The sequence below is a fragment of the Kogia breviceps genome, chromosome 9 (assembly GCF_026419965.1).
Source record: "Kogia breviceps isolate mKogBre1 chromosome 9, mKogBre1 haplotype 1, whole genome shotgun sequence".
NCBI lineage: Eukaryota > Metazoa > Chordata > Mammalia > Artiodactyla > Physeteridae > Kogia > Kogia breviceps.
This window is the reverse complement of record NC_081318.1, coordinates 44308352-44325600: the sequence shown is the minus strand read 5'-3', so window position 1 is coordinate 44325600 and position 17249 is coordinate 44308352. Positions and strand designations below refer to the sequence as shown.

The window sequence follows — 17249 nt, the reverse complement described above, 5'->3', positions numbered from 1 at the left end:
GGTGTTCTCAGGGATCAGTGTTTTGGGGTGCAGAGGAAGGTGGAGAATGACCGGTTGGGGTTGGGTTGGGAGCAAATGGAGAATAACTGGCACATGTATAGGGAAAAAACTATACATATATGCCTTTTTAAAGAGCAAATGTTCTGGTTTACTCTTTGCAGAGGCAACTTCAGGGACTCTGTGTGCTTTTGGGAGGGGAAGGAGGTGCCCATGGTCTTCCTGGCTGTTCCCTAACCCTCTTGTATGGTGCACACAGTCACTCGGCCTTTTCATTTAACAGAATTCCTTAAGTGCACTAGATACGTTTATGACCTGCTAAACTGAACTGCTCTTCGGAATGCATTTGACCTGTAGCACTTCATTACACTCACGTATCTTCATGAGGATAAACATCCTGTGCTTGTTCTCTACCCTAGATCGTTAGTTGGTCCTGTTTGAACTTCTTCACTGGCTGTTTTCTATAGTGGTGGAGACAGGTTGGCTGAATAAAAAATAAGTTTCTCTGGGGAAATTAAGGACTGTGGGCCTTAGAGCTTCAAGAATGGAGGGAAACTTTAGCTTGTATTTAAACTGCCTACCTGACTGCTGAGCTGGAACAGTGGTCTTTTCTGGCCTTCAGATTCAGACTGAAGTCTTGGCTCTTCTTGGGTCTCTGTCCTGCAGGCTTTTGTTGTTCAGCTTTACTGAGGTATAATTAACAAAACTGTAAGACATTTCAAGTGTATGTGATGATGTGACATAAACGTACATTGTGAAAGGATTCCCCCATCTACTTAAATTAACATATACATCACCCATCACCTTTTTTTTGGAGAACGTTTAAGTTCTACTCTTAGCAAATTTCAGCTATATGATAGCATTATCAACTATAGTCACCATGGTTATACATCAGATCCACAGACCTTATTTATCTTATAGCTGAAAGTTTGTATCCTTTTTTGTTTTTCCCCCACCCTCTAGGCCCTGGTAACCACTTTTTTACTGTTTCTATGACTTCAACTTATTATTTTTTGATTCCACATATAAGTGATACCATGCAGTATTTATCTTTCTAAACCTTTGGCTTATTGAGTGCTGCCTGGCACTTCCATTCTTTCCGTTGCTAAGGGAACGTATGCATTTTGTTAGGGAAGTTGGCCCAACTGTAAGATTATACATAAGCACTTTAATATCTTAGGTTTCTAGGAACAGAGTAGCTTTCTTTGAAGTCTTCTTCCCTTGGATATCTTAGGGTCCGGAGTCTTTATAAAATAAGAATACTGCTCTCAATTATTTATTGCTAGTTGCAGACATTATTAAAATAGTGTTTGATTCTGTGTGGTCATCCTTAATGTTGGAATTTCAAAAGGTCAGGGGAATTCCTTCCAGCTTACAGTGGCCATATTTAAATCTCAGTGAAATGCAGACAACATCCAGATTTATAGTTCCCCAAATTTCTCCTCTGAGCTCTAATCTGCCTATGATATCTTCTCCTGTATATCTCACAGGTATCTCAAACCATGTGTTCAAAATAGAATGTATATTCCCACTCCCTTCCCAGCACCTTCCATCCAAGCCTGTTCTCCTCTCTCTCATTCTTCTCTTGTACCCATTCGCTCCAACCAGACACCTGGGGTCACCCTATTGTCTCACCCCACATGTTTACTCCAACAGCAAGTTTTGCCATTTCTGAACTGGTAATGGCTAGAAGAGGCTGTAGAGACTGCTCTCATGGCTTTCATTTTAAAGGGAGGTGACTGACCTATAGTCTTAGTAAAGCACTGAGCAATGACTAGAATGCAGGTCATAACTTCAGTATTCTTTACACTTAGACCATGCAGTGTGCTTATTTGTGGAAGCATATTATAAATCCTTTGGAAAATAGCCAATATGGCAAGCTCTAATAGCAAATACAGGAGTAAAGAGCTCTCATTAGATAAGGGATTCCCAACTTTTTCTATGAGAAAAAGTCCTCCAGATAATTGATACTCCCATGCCATGCTATCTGCTTTAAAGCAAGAAGCTTGGTTTTGAGTTCCATTCTGGAAATACCCAAGCAGGGAACAGTCTACTTTGTGCCACTGAATACTTTGTTTCACTGTTTATTATAAAAAGGAGAAGTAGTGATGGAAGATAAGGATGGGCTGCAGGAAGAAGGTGTGCATCACAAGACCTTGCCTCCCTACCATATTCGACTGGACTAGAGATTACTGACCACACTAGATGTCCAGAACCAGCTGGATCATGCTTTGTCTGTATCACAGCTCACATGCTAAGAAAACCAATTAGTTGCTCATAGACTCTGCAGTTCAAGGGCTAGTGTCAGGGTCAAATTTATCACAATGGTAGGCTTCCCTGGTGGTGCAGTGGTTAAGAATCCGCCTGCCAATGCAGGGGACATGGGTTCGAGCCCTGGTCCGAGAAGATCCCACATGCCGCGGAGCAACAAAGCCCGTGCACCACAACTACTGAGCCTGTACTCTACAGCCCGTGAGCCACAACTACCGAAGCCCGTGCACCTAGAGCCCATGCTCCACAACAAGAGAAGCCACCGCAATGAGAAGCTGGTGCACCGCAACAAAGGGTAGCCCCTGCTCATCACAACTAGAGAAAGCCCGCACGCAGCAACGAAGATCCAACACAGCCAAAAATAAATAAATAAATAAATAAAATAAATTTATTTAAAAAAAATTTATCACAATGGCAAGTCTAAGTTTGTGTAAACCATTATACGGCAGCCAAAACTCAGAATGGGAAGTCAGACTGCATAGAGGAATGTCAGTTCCTAACCCTGAAGTACTCTGTTTTAGTCATCATGAGACCCAGCTACATTTTGTTTTCTGCCTATGGCCGTTTCTGAAACGCTTAGACTTTCAATATAGTACCTTCTTTAACTAATATTTTCAATGGGGGAAACCAATTTTCCTAGGCCCCAGTAGTTTCTGAAGAACATATTAAATTTTCTCTGCAAAAATCTTTTTATAGTGTGTAGATCTGAAAATAATCTAAATAGCCACTATGACAAGGACATTCAGATTCATACATCACACACAAAAACATGGCAGGTTTTGCTGAATGAATAATAGTCTTGACAGAATTAAAAAGGCTTTTCATTTCATTTTTATCATCAGTGCTTCAATATAGAACATTTTGTAATGATTAGTGGCATGTAGATACCAATAGATTTTTTTTTCAAACATCAAGTGCCAATATTTTTTGGTAAATATCGATTTTCACCAAACAAAATAACCAAACATAACACAATTTTAGGAGATGGTTAATACCATCAGCATAATTCACCCAAATTATAAAAATGATAACACTTAAAATCATGCACATTATTTCACCATTTCATAAAACTTTTGAAACGTCTACAAACTTACCCAATGTAAAAAGACTTCTCAAAAATGTCATAATAACATTAAGCTACAAAATTCACTATGGAAATGTAGGGAGTTATTCTTCAAATTTTTGCTCTAAGTTGTTTTTTAATCTGTTAAAAAATATAGTGAGGAGTGTGTTGAGAGAGATGGAGAAAAAGGAGCTTCCAGTTGATGGATTCAATAAATCTGAAAATACTTCAGTAATATAGAGGAAAAACTTCAAGATCAAGAATATATTATAAATAAAATCTTTTAACAAGATGAACGATGAGCAGCTCTTGCATCATTTGTACCCACAGGTGAGAGGTCTTCTTGAAGAATGCTTGTTTATAGAATCTTCTGTAAGATAGAGTTGGCTACATCCAATGATTCATCTTTTACTAGAACAATATCATAAGAGTCCATGTACCTTTCTAAAAGCTCATCCACCTAATCAACAACCAAAAAAAATCACAAAAATTAAATTAATATGCAGGGGGGAGAAGTAAATAATCTCAGTATAAATCTCACTGCTATGTTAAATCTTTTGGGTAAAATGTTATAAATTAATTTACTTTCATAAAACCTTTGAAATGAAGAAATACTTTCAAAATTTTAAAACTCATTGACATAGGAAGTTTCCCATATGGTGGCTTTTCTTCTGAAATGATTTCTGTCTAGCCCAGTGGTTCTCAACTGGGGAGATAGTGTCCAAGGAACATTTGGCAATGTCTAGAGACATTTTTGATTCTCAACTAGGGAATGATATGGGCTTCTAGTGGGGAGAGGCCAGAGACGCCTCATTTACAATGTACACTCTTCCTCCCTGCCAATACCTATAGCATGCATATGTGCATACCAACTCCTTTAATCATCACCAAAGTAAAGGGATAAAGAGAAATCAAAATGTCTCTAAAATAACTGGGGCTTCCCTGGTGGTGCAGTGGTTAAGAATCTGCCTGCCAACGCAGGGGACATGGTTTTGGGCCCTGGTCTGGGAGGATCCCACATGCCACAGAGCAACTAGGTCCGTGCACCATAACTACTGAGCCTGCGAGCCACAACTACTGAGTCCATGTGCCATGGCTGCTGAAGTCCGCGCGCCTGGAGCCTGTGCTCCACAAGAAAAGCCACCGCAATGAGAGGCCCGTGCAGTGCAACGGGGAGTGGCCCCCACTTGCCAAACTAGAGGGCCCGTGCACAGCAACGAGGGCCCAGCACAGCCAAAAATAAATAAATAAAATTTTTTTAAGTCTCTAAAGTAACTACTTTCTCAGGCACCTTTGGTAACAGTTGTCTATAAAGTTTCATCCTAATTTTTTTTTCTAAAGAAAATTAAATGACATCTATATACTTACTCTATCATTTAGATATCCAATTTTCAGAATGTGTTCAACATTGGCTACTCCATCTGCCATTTTTAAGTCCCCTTGGGAGTCTCCCAGCAGAATTATGTTGCTATTGTTTTTTAGTTGATTGAAATATTCCGTATTCTTCAAGGATCCATCATGTTTGTTAAACACATGAATTAGTTCTCCTTTAAATCCTCTGAGCAGCCCCTGTTAAAAATATAAATCCTCTGAAACAATAGGTTCTGCTTGTTGTATTTTTACATTCATGATAGGTAAGAAGGGCTCTGAGAAGTTAATGACTTCCTAGAGACCACTTTAAATGCATTGAAAACCATTGAAAAACACTGAAAGCACAATGCTTTGAAAACCCAATTTTTACTTTCCATTTGTTTCCCAACCAAAAGGTCTCATTTTATGTATATCATAATATATTGTCTTTCTTAGAACTCATTCAAATAACGTCAGTTCTAATTCACTTTTTTTCCCCATCTATGGATATTAAGTGTTCAGAATTGCTGCATTAAATTACTTTAAAATAAGTTTTACTTATTTTATTATTAGTCTGCACTTCAGAAAGAGAAGAAGGGTATATTATTATTATTATTTGGTATATTATTTTAAAAACATGGATATAGATATAACCCTGGGAGAGATGATGATTTCCAGAGCAGGCCTATCAACTTGGCCTAATTTAATGAATATACATTAAATAATAAATTAAAATGCATTTACACGTTTAAAATATTTTCTGATACTAAAATTAATCATGAAGAATGATTTGCTATTCTTACATTGTCATCAAAATCCATGAAGTTGGACACTACTTTAACATTTGGATAATAAACGCCAGCTTGACGGATAACCTCCTCTAGTATATCACCGATACCAGCTGAGAATATGAACACAGGAATACTGTATTGTTGCAGCTTATCAAAGAAATTCTCATATCCGTCCCTGTAAGATGGAGGTAAGAAGTGAGTGTTAAAGAGCAAGGTATATCTCCTTTTCACCTAGAAGTTATAAAACCTAAATATTTCTACTTGATTCTATGGCTCATTTATATTCTCATTTCAAAATACTGCCCAAGAGGGCTGTTACTGTTGTCTATGACACTACTGCAAGTTTTTCAAACTGGTTAGCTTTTTATCCTTTCAATAAATTCTAACAGTACAAATTAGATGATTTTAGACTTGCACTGAATATGGATATAAACCTACAGTTCAGAATGTATATCATTTTACAGCAAATAATTGAAGCACACCTTGAAAAACCCACAAAAGGTGAACTGGAAGACCTCCTGCTTGTCATCTTGCTCATCTACTCCTTATTTTAAGAAAAGCAGAGTGGTGTATTCTCTTTACATCTGGCATCTCTCTTATCTGGCAGCCATAGGTAATGTCTTGATCTTAAAATCAAAACTCATTTTACTCTTAATGGACTATAGGTTAAGCTGCCTACAAAGGAATGAAATACTTGCTAGCTGTCCTCACACTCTTTCTGACAATTTAATGCTTTGCTCCTTAGAAGCAGATCACCTTAAAATGTAGCATCATCAAAAAAAGAAAAAAAGGGCTTCCCTGGTGGCGCAGTGGTTGAGAGTCCGCCTGCCGATGCAGGGGACACGGGTTCGTGCCCCGGTCTGGGAAGATCCCACATGCCGCGGAGCGGCTGGGCCCGTGAGCCATGGCCGCTGGGCCTGCGCGTCCGGAGCCTGTGCTCCACAACGGGAGAGGCCGCAACGGTGAGAGGCCCGCGTACCGCAAAAAAAAAAAAAAAAAAAAAAAAAGAAATAGCATCATCATATTCACCTAATGAATTGAAAAATTTGAGGTGGTAAACAGTACTGAAAATAAGCTTAAAAATGTTTTTATATTATAATTCATATATTATAAATATTTTTATTATCTGCTAAAATATATTCGCCTTTCCTAGAGATAGTAGTTTTCAAGGGGAGTTTGAGAATTCAGAAGGCAGATCATGTAACAGAAACAGACTTATGAGCTTAAAATCCTTTTCAAGTTGATTTATAAACATTCCTTTCATATTTCGTGTCTTTCAAAAGTATTTTGCTAAAATATTTCAAAAGGGTCTTGGTTTCATAAATTTTTAAGTTAGTCTTGAAATTATCTAATATGTCATTCTACATTCCTTATCTCACCACTTTTATGATAGGTGGCATATTTTGGATATGTTTTTATATGTGATATTTTATAGATTATTTTAAAAAACCACACTTGAATACATACATAAAAACAGTTCAAGTCTGTAGACAACAACAACAAAAAAAACACCTGAGAAACTTACTTGAGCATAATGTCAGATTCTTCCACAATTTCTTTAAGTTTGGCTTTTGGTAAAGCCTGTTCAACAAGCAAACCATGTGACTTAGTATACCTGGAAAGTATAAAGAGAATATCAATTATCAAAGAAAAAGAGAATATCAATTAAAGCAAATTAAGACTATTATCTTTATTAAAAAGCATTCTTCAGTATGAGAAAATAAGTATTTCATTCATCATAATTTTGAATTTAAATGTTAGAGATTTAAATTCATCACTAATGAATGTATACCCCATGTGTCTCAAAATGTGATACGCATGTTCTTACTGTATTTCCCAGTTCTCAAAGTCTGGTTTAATTTAAATGTGTTAATAAGATAATGAAAGGATACAAGGTGTAACTCTTTCCTCAGTCTACAGATAAAACTGAATTGAAGCTAGGGAGGCACAATCATTTCTCTGATTACAGTGAGAATTAGATGAGCCATTTTTTCCCACCTGTTTGTGGTCTGAATTTTCATGAAAAGCCTAAGTACTGAAGATGTTGCCTAGTGAGCCAGAGAAAATTCTTGCTATGGAAATTTTTATATATAGGTGCTTTGTAATTACATAAAACCACCTATAATTATAGCATCTCAGTATAATAGGCCTTTAGAACCTCTCTAGCTGATATCTAAAAATCCACCTATAATATCCCTAAGTGACGCTCCTCTCTGAGTCAGCTCCCATCAGGAAGTTTATACCATTGCTAGAAAATTCTAATTGCTGGACAGTCCTTTCTTTCATCATGTTGAAATCAGTTGGCTTAAGCCTTCCAAGTCTAGTTCTGTTTCGAGAGGCATGTAGAGTAAGGCTAACCTCTTTTCAGTGTTTCATACCATAAAAACTAATTAAGTGTGCAACGTATTCAGGTTAGGTAATGGGACAATGAAAACCAGTAACATCATTCCTAGTCTCTTGAGACTAAAACCACAAGTTGTTGCTTCTCAAATCGAAGCATCCTCTCTATTCCTTGAAATCTTCCTCAAATGGGATGGTTCCAATTCCTGTGATTATCTTAGTGGACTCCTTTGACACAGACTAAGTTTGTCAACATTTCTCTTAATAGCATTTCTCCCAAGACTCAACACAATGCTTCCACTGAGGTCTGTTTGGAATGCTGCATTTCGATTAATGTGACAACATCAGAGGCTCATTTCTCCGTAACTATGTCACCTGCTGGCTCCAACTAAGTTCAGAGTCAACTTAAATCCTAATTCTTTTTCTTTATACATTCAGCCACATCTATCCATATACTTAAAAATTTTTTCTTCTTTTTAATTTAAAGCTTGAGTGCAGGATTTAAATTTATTCCCATTGATCTTCATATTAACAAAACAAATTCTAGACTGTTGGAGTGATTAGAGAATTTGAGTTCATTTTGTCATATTTAATCACTGCTCTAACTCACTGGATAATCTATGAATCTATATACAGTACAGGGGAAAACCATTAGTTGTAACTGTAATGTTATTTTATATTTTTAACCCTCCCATCACCCAATACACACTTACCACTCTACTATATAAGGGTACTTCTCTTCTACAGTAAGAACAGGATCAATCTCAATAGCATAATACTTTTCCTTTAGTTGCAGTAACTAGAAATAAGTGAATAACAATCATTAAGACTAGAGTTGTCATTAAGCTGCTTAGTTTTACAGAAAGCAAAACAATGTAATCAAGTGTTTTCCACAAACTGCTTTTATGGTAAAGATTAGATCATGCCTACCTAATGCATAGATCCACTGAAGACATTTTTGTTGATCTTAGTTTACGTGTAACTAAATATACCTGCAAAAAGTTACCTTGCTTTTTCAGGGGCTTCCGGGGGCTTCCCTGGTGGCGCAGTGGTTAGGAATCCGCCTGCCAATGCAGGGGACACAGGTTCGAGCCCTGGTCTGGGAAGATCCCACATATCGCGGAGCAACTAAGCCCGTGCGCCACAACTACTGAGCCCGTGTGCCACAGTTACTGAAGTCCATGTGCCTAGAGCCTGTGCTCTGCAACAAGAGAAGCCACTGCAATGAGAAGCCCACGCACCGCAACAAAGAGTAGCCCCTGCTCGCCGCAACTAGAGAAAGCCTGAGTGCAGCAGCTAAGACCCAACATAGACAAAAATAAATAAATAAAATAAATAAAATTTTTTAAAAAGTTACCTTGCTTTTTTAAAGTACTTTCAGGTCAGTAATTCAATGAAACCAGTAATCAAATTATCACTACCAAAAAACTCTTGTTCTCCTGTGAAAGTATTCAATTTGATTCATATTTGGAGTCTTATTTGTTAAAATAGACACAGATAGACATTTACTCAAGGAAGTAGAGAACTAAGCCAGTTTCCTGATCAATTTAAGGGGACAAAATACATAAAACCACAGTACTTTTTTTTGGCTGCAAGGCTTGTGGGATCTTAGTTCCCTGACCAGAGATCGAACCTGTGCCCTCTGCATTGGAAGCTCAGAATCCCAACCACTGAACGTCCAGGGAATTCCCGTCACAGTATTTTTGTTTTAATTCTCCAGTTAATATAAGGACACCAGAATATTTTGGTAATCTATTAAAAGTTTCTCATGTAAGTTTTACTGTTATTGTTAAAAAGTTACTGTTAATTTTTTCATTAAAATAAGTTGGGAGCATATAGTCCATACAGTAAACCTAAGATCTATTGAGTGTTTACTATGCGCCAGATATGTCTATAAGCACTTTGCAACCATTCTTGTTTGTATGAATGAACCTGAAAAAACTCTCAGCAAAAAGGGTAATGAAGTCTTTGAGTAACTCTGGATTATAGTTAGTGTTTACCTTTTCTCGACATTCATCTGTAATCAGCTTACAGTTGTCAATGACATCTAAAGAAAGAAAGCAAACTAGGCATTAAAAAAAATACTCTGAACTATATTCAATATCCTGGGAAAAACCATAATGGAAAATAATATAATAAAGAATATATATATGTATAACTGAGTCACTTTGCTGTACAACAGAAATTAAACATTATAAATCAACTATACTTCAATTAAAAATAAATTTAAAAAAGAAAAGAAATACTCTGATGCTATTAGTTCTATAAATAACTTACTACTTTTAACTTAAATGCCAAGTCAAGTAGCATGGTCATTACAACTTTTGGTGTTAGTGCTGTAATTCACGTGGCATTCCTAGAAAATCTAATCGTTCTAAAATCTAAACCTTGGATCTAAAGCTTTTTTCCTACATTTGGGATTACTTGATTAGAAATTCTCCAGAGAGGAATTACTGGGCCAAAGGGTACGATTTTTAGTAGTTTTTAAAAATAAATTATCAATGATTTGTCAAATTACACGTTCCAACAGTTAGTGAGAGAGCTTATATCAGGTTGAAGAGTATTATTTTAAAAACTCACTGCCAAGTTTGGAAACCAAAAAAAGGTATATTACCCTAGCAACAGATTTTAACTGGATATTTATTTAGTAACTCACTCTTTTACTTAGTTTATCAATGACACAAAAATCTAGTAATATTCCTAGAAAACACAAAGCATTTGATATATCTGTTTCTTTAGGCTAGTTCAAAGTTTAAATTCATTTAAATATTTCCTGAATAATAAATAGACCACATTTGAAGAGAAAAATTTCAGAAGTCTTCATTCCTCTTGCAACCAAAACCATACAGGAAAATAGCCATTTATGTAACATGGGGAAAACAAATCCTAAAAATATAATAATAAAATAATAAGTCTCCCTCACTTTCAATGTCCAAAGAGAAGAAAAAACCCCAAGCAATCTCATAGATAATACAGGTAGAAAAGGAACTTAAAATAATGATTAATTTCATAAATTTGTTTATGAATGCCACACTTACTATGACATGATGGGCATCTTCTCCCTCTGTAGGAAAATCGACTCAGTGTCATATCAAAGTCTGTTATTATCTGTAAGAAAAGGGAAAAAGGCATTATGAAATTATAGCCACCAAGGCCAGACACTTAATGCACATTTCCTAGAGACACGAGACTGTATTCCGTCCCTGCCCTCCACTGTAGGTTACTCGGTCTACACTGAGATTTCTAATACAGTTCATATATCAAGTCCTGAGAATTTCCTTAACTACAAAGTGAACCTTAAGTGCCCCAGCACTGTCGCCAAATAAAATCTGACTAATCGGTATAGGAATTTGCAATTGCAGGTAATATGGTTACTATTCCCGACAGCAATAAAACATTGCACAATTTCAACCTACTTGGTCAGTGTACAAAAATGCAGTGAAGCAAACTATATGAAGCTTTTTGCTATTGAAACCGTTACATTCTTTAAAAATATATATATATATTTTTATTTATTTTTGGTTGTGTTGGGTCTTCGTTTCTGTGTGAGGGCCTTCTCTAGTTGTGGCAAGTGGGGGCCACCCTTCATCGCGATGCGCGGGCCTCTCACCATTGTGGTCTCTCTTGTTGCGGAGCACAGGCTCTAGATGCGCAGGCTCAGTAGTTGTGGCTCACGAGCCTAGTTGCTCCGCGGCATGTGGGATCTTCCCAGACCAGGGCTCGAACCCGTGTCCCCTGCACTAGCAGGCAGATTCTCAACCACTGCACCACCAGGGAAGCCCCCATTACATTCTTGAGTTAACTTGTCTATTTAGGTAAACTCTACCAATGAATGAATGATACGTAGCAGCAGTTTACCAACTCTTGAAACTTAGGAGACTGGGCTAAATATTTTTTCAGAAATGTTTTAAAAAAGGAATGTTTTTACTGAATATCCAGACTGTTGATTTAATTTACATGTAAAACATTCTTTTTAAAAAAAGGAAAGAATTTTTTAAAAAAGTTATCTATCTCCTAATAAAGTTACATCTTACTTTGAACTACTATGATTTATTAAAAAATTGTTTTGGCTGTGGTGGGTCTCCGTTGCTGCACGCAGGCCTTCTCTAGTTGCGGCACGCGGGATTACTCTTCATTGCAGTGCGTGGCCTTCTCATTGCAGTGACTTCTCTTGTTGTGTAGCACGGGCTCTAGGGCGTGCAGTCTTTAGCAGTTGCAGTGCGCGGGCTCAGTAGTGGCGCACGGGCTTAGCTGCTCTGCAGCATGTGGGATCTTCCCGGACCAGAGCTCGAACCTGTGTACCCTGCATTGGCAGGCAGATTCTTAACCACTGTGCCATCAGGAAAGTCCTGAACTACTATGATTAATTAAATTAAAAGAACAACTTGAAACTGTACACATTTTAAAGAATATTATATTAATATTTTACTTAAGATGGTTTAATACTTACACACAGCACTAGTTAGCTTAGCACTTAATATTAAAGAAAAGCTAAATTTATCTCAAGGCTACTAATTCTGTTTGTTTCCAGTGGGTCATTCTGCATATTTTAGACCAATTCTAGATATATCTCTTAGATTTTACATTCCAAAAGGATAGGCGAAGCTTGCTATCTAAACTTTCTTTACTTTGATTGTAGCAACACATAGGATGAATGAGTCTGCTTGAACATGAAAAATAAAGGTTTAATACTTAAGGCTTCTTGATAATTATTCACCTGAAGTTTGGCAGCTCCTCCTTTGATAAGACCACAGATAATTTCTTCTACTCTTGTAGGGTTCTTGATGCGAACTGAATTTTTCTGGAATTCTGGCATCTAAAAATCAAAGAAATTAATTAACTATTTTAAATTCCTTTTTCCCCAGGTTTCTTTGATACTAAGCAGAATAATATAAAAAGCTTATATTATTTAAAGATGTAAACATGTTGGGGCATTATTTTTAAAAAAGCAAACCACCATATCAAGTTGCCATTTATTTATACAAAAAATTTTAAAGCACATCAGTAGTTTCCATCTAGAAGATTAAGGCAAAACTACATTTGTAATACATTATCAGAAAATGCAATTTTTCTAATTATAAAAGTCATGTATGTTTACCACAGAAAAAAACCAAAGTATAAAAAAGAAAGAAAAATTGCCTGGAATTCTACTGCCCAAAGATAAACAAGTAAACATTTTAATCAATTGTCCATTATTTTCATTTTTATGATTGCAATCATGCATGTATATGCACATAATTTATCTCATTCTCATTACACACTTTTGCACCTGGCTTTTTTTTTAACAGTACTTTTAACAGTTTTAACAGTATTTTTTTAAAAAAATTCATTCTTTTAATTTTAAAAAAAATTATTTATTTATTTTTGGCTGTGTTGGATCTTCGTTGCCGTGTGCGGGCTTTCTCTAGTTGAGGTGAGCGGGGGCTATTCATCAATGCGGTGTGCAGACCTCTCATTGCGTTGGCTTCTCTTGTTGTGGAGCACGGGCTCTAGGCATGCAGGCTTCAGTAGTTGTGGCATGTGGGCTCAGTAGTTGTGGCTTGTGGGCTCTTGAGAGCAGGTTCCGTAGTTGTGGCACACGGGCTTAGTTTGCTCTGCAGCATGTGGGAATCTCCCTGGACCAGGGCTTGAACCTGTGTCTCCTGCATTGGCAGGAGGATTCTTAACAACTGTGCCACCAGGGAAGTCCTTGCATCTGGCTTTTTGAAATTAATATTAATGTATTAATGTATTAATGTATTAATGTATTTAATTTGAAAAGTTGCTTCAAGATCTTTGCTTCTTTATTGTACTATATCCCCCAAAACTTCATTGTCCTTGGCATAAATTTTACGATGGATTTATTTCAAGTTAAGACCCTACTAGGTATTAGACCACCTGGGCTTAGAAGCTGCCACTAGGCTGGTTTATGCAGGCTTTAGTTTTGCTCAACAATTTAATGTTATATAAATATTGTTTCTCTTTTCTACCATATCACAGATATAATAAAATTGATCAGAGTTTGATCAGAGTAAAATCAGCACCAGCACAGTGCTCTTACAGCTGTACCAGATGACTGGGGGAAGGAAACTATGAATCATTTAATAGTCAGCTCACAGTATAGAAAGAAAATAACTGAACCTCATATCAAGATCCTATAGTGGTTTGTATCAGATAATATTTATTTACTTTATATCCTATTATTATGGGTGTGTTATCACCATTAACATATTTCATGTGTGTTACGGACACAGTTATAAAAAATTCCCCAGACTTTGTATCTCTGCTACAAGAGAGTCTGACCAGTTAAGTCTATTAGGTCCCATGTTGTCGCTACATAATGGACAAAATTAGAAAATCAGAAAAAAGCTAAAATGTTTTCCTAAGACTGGAGGATGAATACAGAGTGTACAGGAAAGAGAAGTGGGAACATTAAATTTTTCTCCATGAATGAAAGACCTGGACTATAATACACTTAATTTTAAAAAGCCATATTTAAATAGGATAGGATAACCTGCAATGCAACTAACCTTCATACAGTGATCTTTTTAATTTAAATGGACTTAAAAGGGTTTCAAAAGAATAAAGAAGGTTATTTAAATCATCTAAATAAATCACTATTCTATTGTGATTTTTTTTAATAGATGAGAAAAACCAATAGGCATTTGTCCCTACATTCCTTTTTTTCATTCATTAATATCCATTCACTTGTTTTATAAATACTTACCATGGGTCTACTTTCTGTCAGACACGAGAAGCTAGAGATATGATGACATGATGCTTATACTGTTTTCTTGCTGAGTTTTAGGAATCACTGCTGTTTTGGAATATCACTTCTGTTGCTCCCTTACAAATACTTTAGTTAGTAAATAATCCCCTAACTAAACTCTGCTCTTACTTCTGCCTTAACTGGCAGATGCATAACAACCAGCATATGCTTGATTCAATAACTAACCCGTTGATGAAAGCAATAGAAGATATATGTCACCTACTGTATTTTCGCCAAGAATATTAGACATTTTGTTTCAGTGTGCCGATACTGAGGAAGACGTCCTTCCTCAAGCAAGTCACATATTACAATACATTTAATTTTAAAAAGCCATTTTTAAACAGGACTTCAAAGTAGGCTGGTTTCTGCTAGGCTAAACAACTATTAGATTGGTTTATTTGACAGTGAAAATAAAGAGAACCAGTGGCTAGAGGCATTCATATCCCTGCTTCTGCACAAAATAAAACCATTCATTTTCAGATAAATGAGTAGCAAATACTCAAACAGTACTAGGGTGAAATACCACTGATGAAAACAGATGGAAGGGCAGCTACTTTCTCCAGAGAACACGACAGGATGGAGGACACCAGAGTAAGAAATAAAAAAACTATAATTATACTTGCCTTGGACTATATGGTAATATACCACACACACCCCCTTCCACAATACACATACAATATTACTAAAGTATATGATAAATACTTCTCAAGAACTTGAGATATTGGACATTTTAATCAAATATTTTAGAATACAGGCTAAGAAATACAATTTTATATATGAAATGTGTCAATGAATATCAGGACATTATGAAGCACACTGCAGGAGTATGCATTTCATCATGTCACATACTTTTGTTACCTCCTCAAATCCCTTCCTTATACTCCTCTTGGACAAAATACACCTTCCTCTTTGGTGGTACATAAAATAATGATACTTGAAATTTGAAGGGCAAGTTATTTTAAATTTTTCGAAAACTTTCCAATTTGATAATACAATTTTATGAAAAATAAGGGACTAAAAATTTCCATCATTTGTGAGCAAAAGAAAACAAATTCATTTTCTAAGGCCATAATATAAAATGTTAGGGAGGGAGCGAAGCTTTCCTGACAAGAATCAGGGTATTCTGGTTGACTGGAGCCTAATCTGAAGCAATGCTAAAGATAACTATGGAAAACCTAAAATTCTGGCTGATCTTTAATATACTGCATTTGTACAGATGAAATGAATTCCTAATTATTAGTCTACTTACATATTCAGAATGCATGATTTCTAAAGAAATTGATTGCAAAGTTATATAGTTTTGTTCACAACCCTATAGCAATATTAGAGTGTTTGATATTATCTTGTGGATACATTGAGATGATATAAATGAATATCTGCATGGTAGTCACAAAATTGTCCAAAGGATGTCTACCTGTATTTTTCTAAACACGGCCACATCAAAATTAGTTGAATTACTTAAGAATCTTTGTCTGAAGCTCTCAGGGAAAATATTTTTTCTTTGTTTTCCAATGTTCAGATATGGTACAAGCAAAGGTCTTCATTACTGGTACAAAGGAGTGGGCACTACAATTTTTATGTGATGACATAAAAAGTATAGATTTTTAAAACCACCTATTCAGACTGGTACATTTACTCATTCACATACCTGGATGATTCTACGATTTACTTTGAAGACTATGCACCGCTAAATTTTATTGATAGCCATCTCTCCTGCCTACCACATATCTGGCTGGTCTCCACATTAAGGGAGTATAGGCCAAATTTTTTCCTTCATTTACCATATAGTCTTTAACTATAAGGCATTCTGTTAAGCAGCTCTGTAAAAGATACATAAGTTTTAGTAAGATATACATCTTATAATCAAATGCATGTTCTCTAACATGGATTATAATACAGGAACACAAATAACTGATACATTGCTAAGATGTCCAAGTACAATACCAGAGAAACACAAGAAATTGAGATTACTTCTGCTGGGGTCAAAGGAGGGAAGGCCAATGGAGCTAGGATTTCAGAGTGAAACAGTATTTGGGTATGCTGAGACTGGGGAGGGGTCAAAGTACAGGGTCTAATGTGGGAAAAGGATAAATAGCTCTGTTTTTCTAGAACTTAAGTGTACATGGAGAAGAGTGTGAGTGTGTGTAAAGTCTGGAAGGAGATATTTGGACTCAGATCATGAGAAGTTAAGAATTATATCCTAAGGAGATATCAACTTAAAAGATATTATCAATGTTTTTAGAAAAGCAAACCCAAGGTAAAAATTGTGTAAATTCATGTAATGATAGTAAAAAGTATTTAAGTATATATCATCTTTTGGCTTGTTTTCCTTCAATAGTGTTATTGTGGGTTAACTACATTGCTACTTGCTTCTAAAGGAGACACATGTTAGAAGGTTGTAGGATCCAGGTAACAACAAATTATATGGTAAGACTTTCCTATGTCTCTTGTATTCATTTTGGTTAACAAAAAAAGAAAAAGAAAATCAACTCAAGCAAGAACATGAGTTTAGAATGATTTAATTCAGCGATGTTCATGCTCAGTACCAATGAATCAAATGCCAATCATGCAATGGATGGAAAGATCATGTCCAAGTATTAGGCCGAACCATACAAAACTGCCCATATTGGACTATATTTTATGTATTAAAAAATTCAGCAATTTCATATACTTTATCCTAACACCTCTA

The 17249-nt window shown here is 36.1% G+C and overlaps 1 protein-coding gene across 5 annotated transcripts in view; it reads right to left on the bottom strand.

The window, feature by feature from the left end:
- Positions 1-2640: 2640 nt before the first annotated feature.
- NT5C3A (5'-nucleotidase, cytosolic IIIA) overlaps positions 2641-17249 on the bottom strand; it is a 42222-nt gene continuing 27613 nt past the window's right edge. For 4 of the 5 annotated variants that reach the window (XM_059074650.2, XM_059074651.2, XM_067042359.1 and 1 more), the window contains 8 exons: positions 12530-12628; positions 10851-10920; positions 9813-9859; positions 8526-8611; positions 6998-7087; positions 5485-5647; positions 4700-4900; positions 2641-3791 (listed from right to left, as the gene is read on the bottom strand). In XM_059074650.2, the coding sequence (XP_058930633.1) occupies positions 3690-3791; positions 4700-4900; positions 5485-5647; positions 6998-7087; positions 8526-8611; positions 9813-9859; positions 10851-10920; positions 12530-12628 (858 nt within the window). In that variant the 3' untranslated portion in view covers positions 2641-3689. Of the gene's footprint in view, positions 3792-4699; positions 4901-5484; positions 5648-6997; positions 7088-8525; positions 8612-9812; positions 9860-10850; positions 10921-11846; positions 12038-12529; positions 12629-17249 lie in introns of those variants that run through there. The other variant, XM_067042360.1, reaches the window with a different exon arrangement.